Source organism: Laccaria bicolor, genomic scaffold (assembly GCF_000143565.1).
Source record: "Laccaria bicolor S238N-H82 LACBIscaffold_666 genomic scaffold, whole genome shotgun sequence".
In the NCBI taxonomy this organism is placed as follows: Eukaryota; Fungi; Basidiomycota; class Agaricomycetes; order Agaricales; family Hydnangiaceae; genus Laccaria; species Laccaria bicolor.
This window is the reverse complement of record NW_001890459.1, coordinates 2,249-3,030: the sequence shown is the minus strand read 5'-3', so window position 1 is coordinate 3,030 and position 782 is coordinate 2,249. Positions and strand designations below refer to the sequence as shown.

At 48.5% G+C, this 782-nt stretch overlaps 1 protein-coding gene across 1 annotated transcript; it reads left to right on the top strand.

Annotated features, from left to right (window-relative positions):
* LACBIDRAFT_314947 (uncharacterized protein) lies at nucleotides 1-312 on the top strand (the record flags this gene model as incomplete). The annotated part of the gene is made up of 1 exon (XM_001891278.1): nucleotides 1-312. A coding segment is annotated over one exon (312 nt), but the record flags the coding sequence as incomplete, so codon positions are not given.
* Between the last annotated feature and the right edge of the window lie 470 nt (nucleotides 313-782).

Sequence of the window (782 nt, the reverse complement as noted above, 5' to 3'; positions counted from 1 at the left end):
CTGAGGATCCCCCGCTGGTCCGAAGAGGTGCAGCTGTTGAAAGAGGAGATGAGGAGAGTCCGAAAAACCCTAGACTGGGAGGCTCGACAGTGGGAGGGTTGTACGGAGTCCTGGACAGTCAACGCTGCTGTAACAGAAGGTATCAAGGGTTATGCTACGCGGCAGGCGCAGGTGCGGAGAGATTTGCTTGCCCATTTTACGAGGATGTGGGACAAGCCACTGGTTCCTGTGGTGAATGACGAGGACAGCGGGGAGGCCCCTCTCACGGCCCTGGACCCTAGTCTTGAGATGTTGGTGGAGGAGGAGGATTGAGATTTTGGAACGCGACTTTGTCCACGATCGGGCTTTTCGGGCAAGAAAATATTCTTTTTTGCTTATTTATATCTATTTACCAGTCCCTTCTAGCTGATCTGGTCTTTGCCAGATCTCGTCATCCGAACATGGCATGTCGCATCCAGCTGTTCTTGGTGGAAAGAAGTGGGGGAATATGACTCGATCCATTCAATTATATCAGTAGATTTGTTTTCCGATGTTTTGTGACTTTTGCAACAGAGAAATTTTGTGTTTTGCCTACTTTTATATATTTGAAGGGAAATAAGAGACTATTTATATATGTTTACCAAAAGCCCACCCCAACAAATCCTAGCCCAAACCCAGGGTGCCAATGCATGCTGCAGACCCCTAGCTGGAATGCAGGGTTTATGGCATGGGATTAGATACAATAATGTGGGTGATTAGGGCAATGACTACAGCTAGGGGTGAGAGAGGGTTTCTGTCGTCCC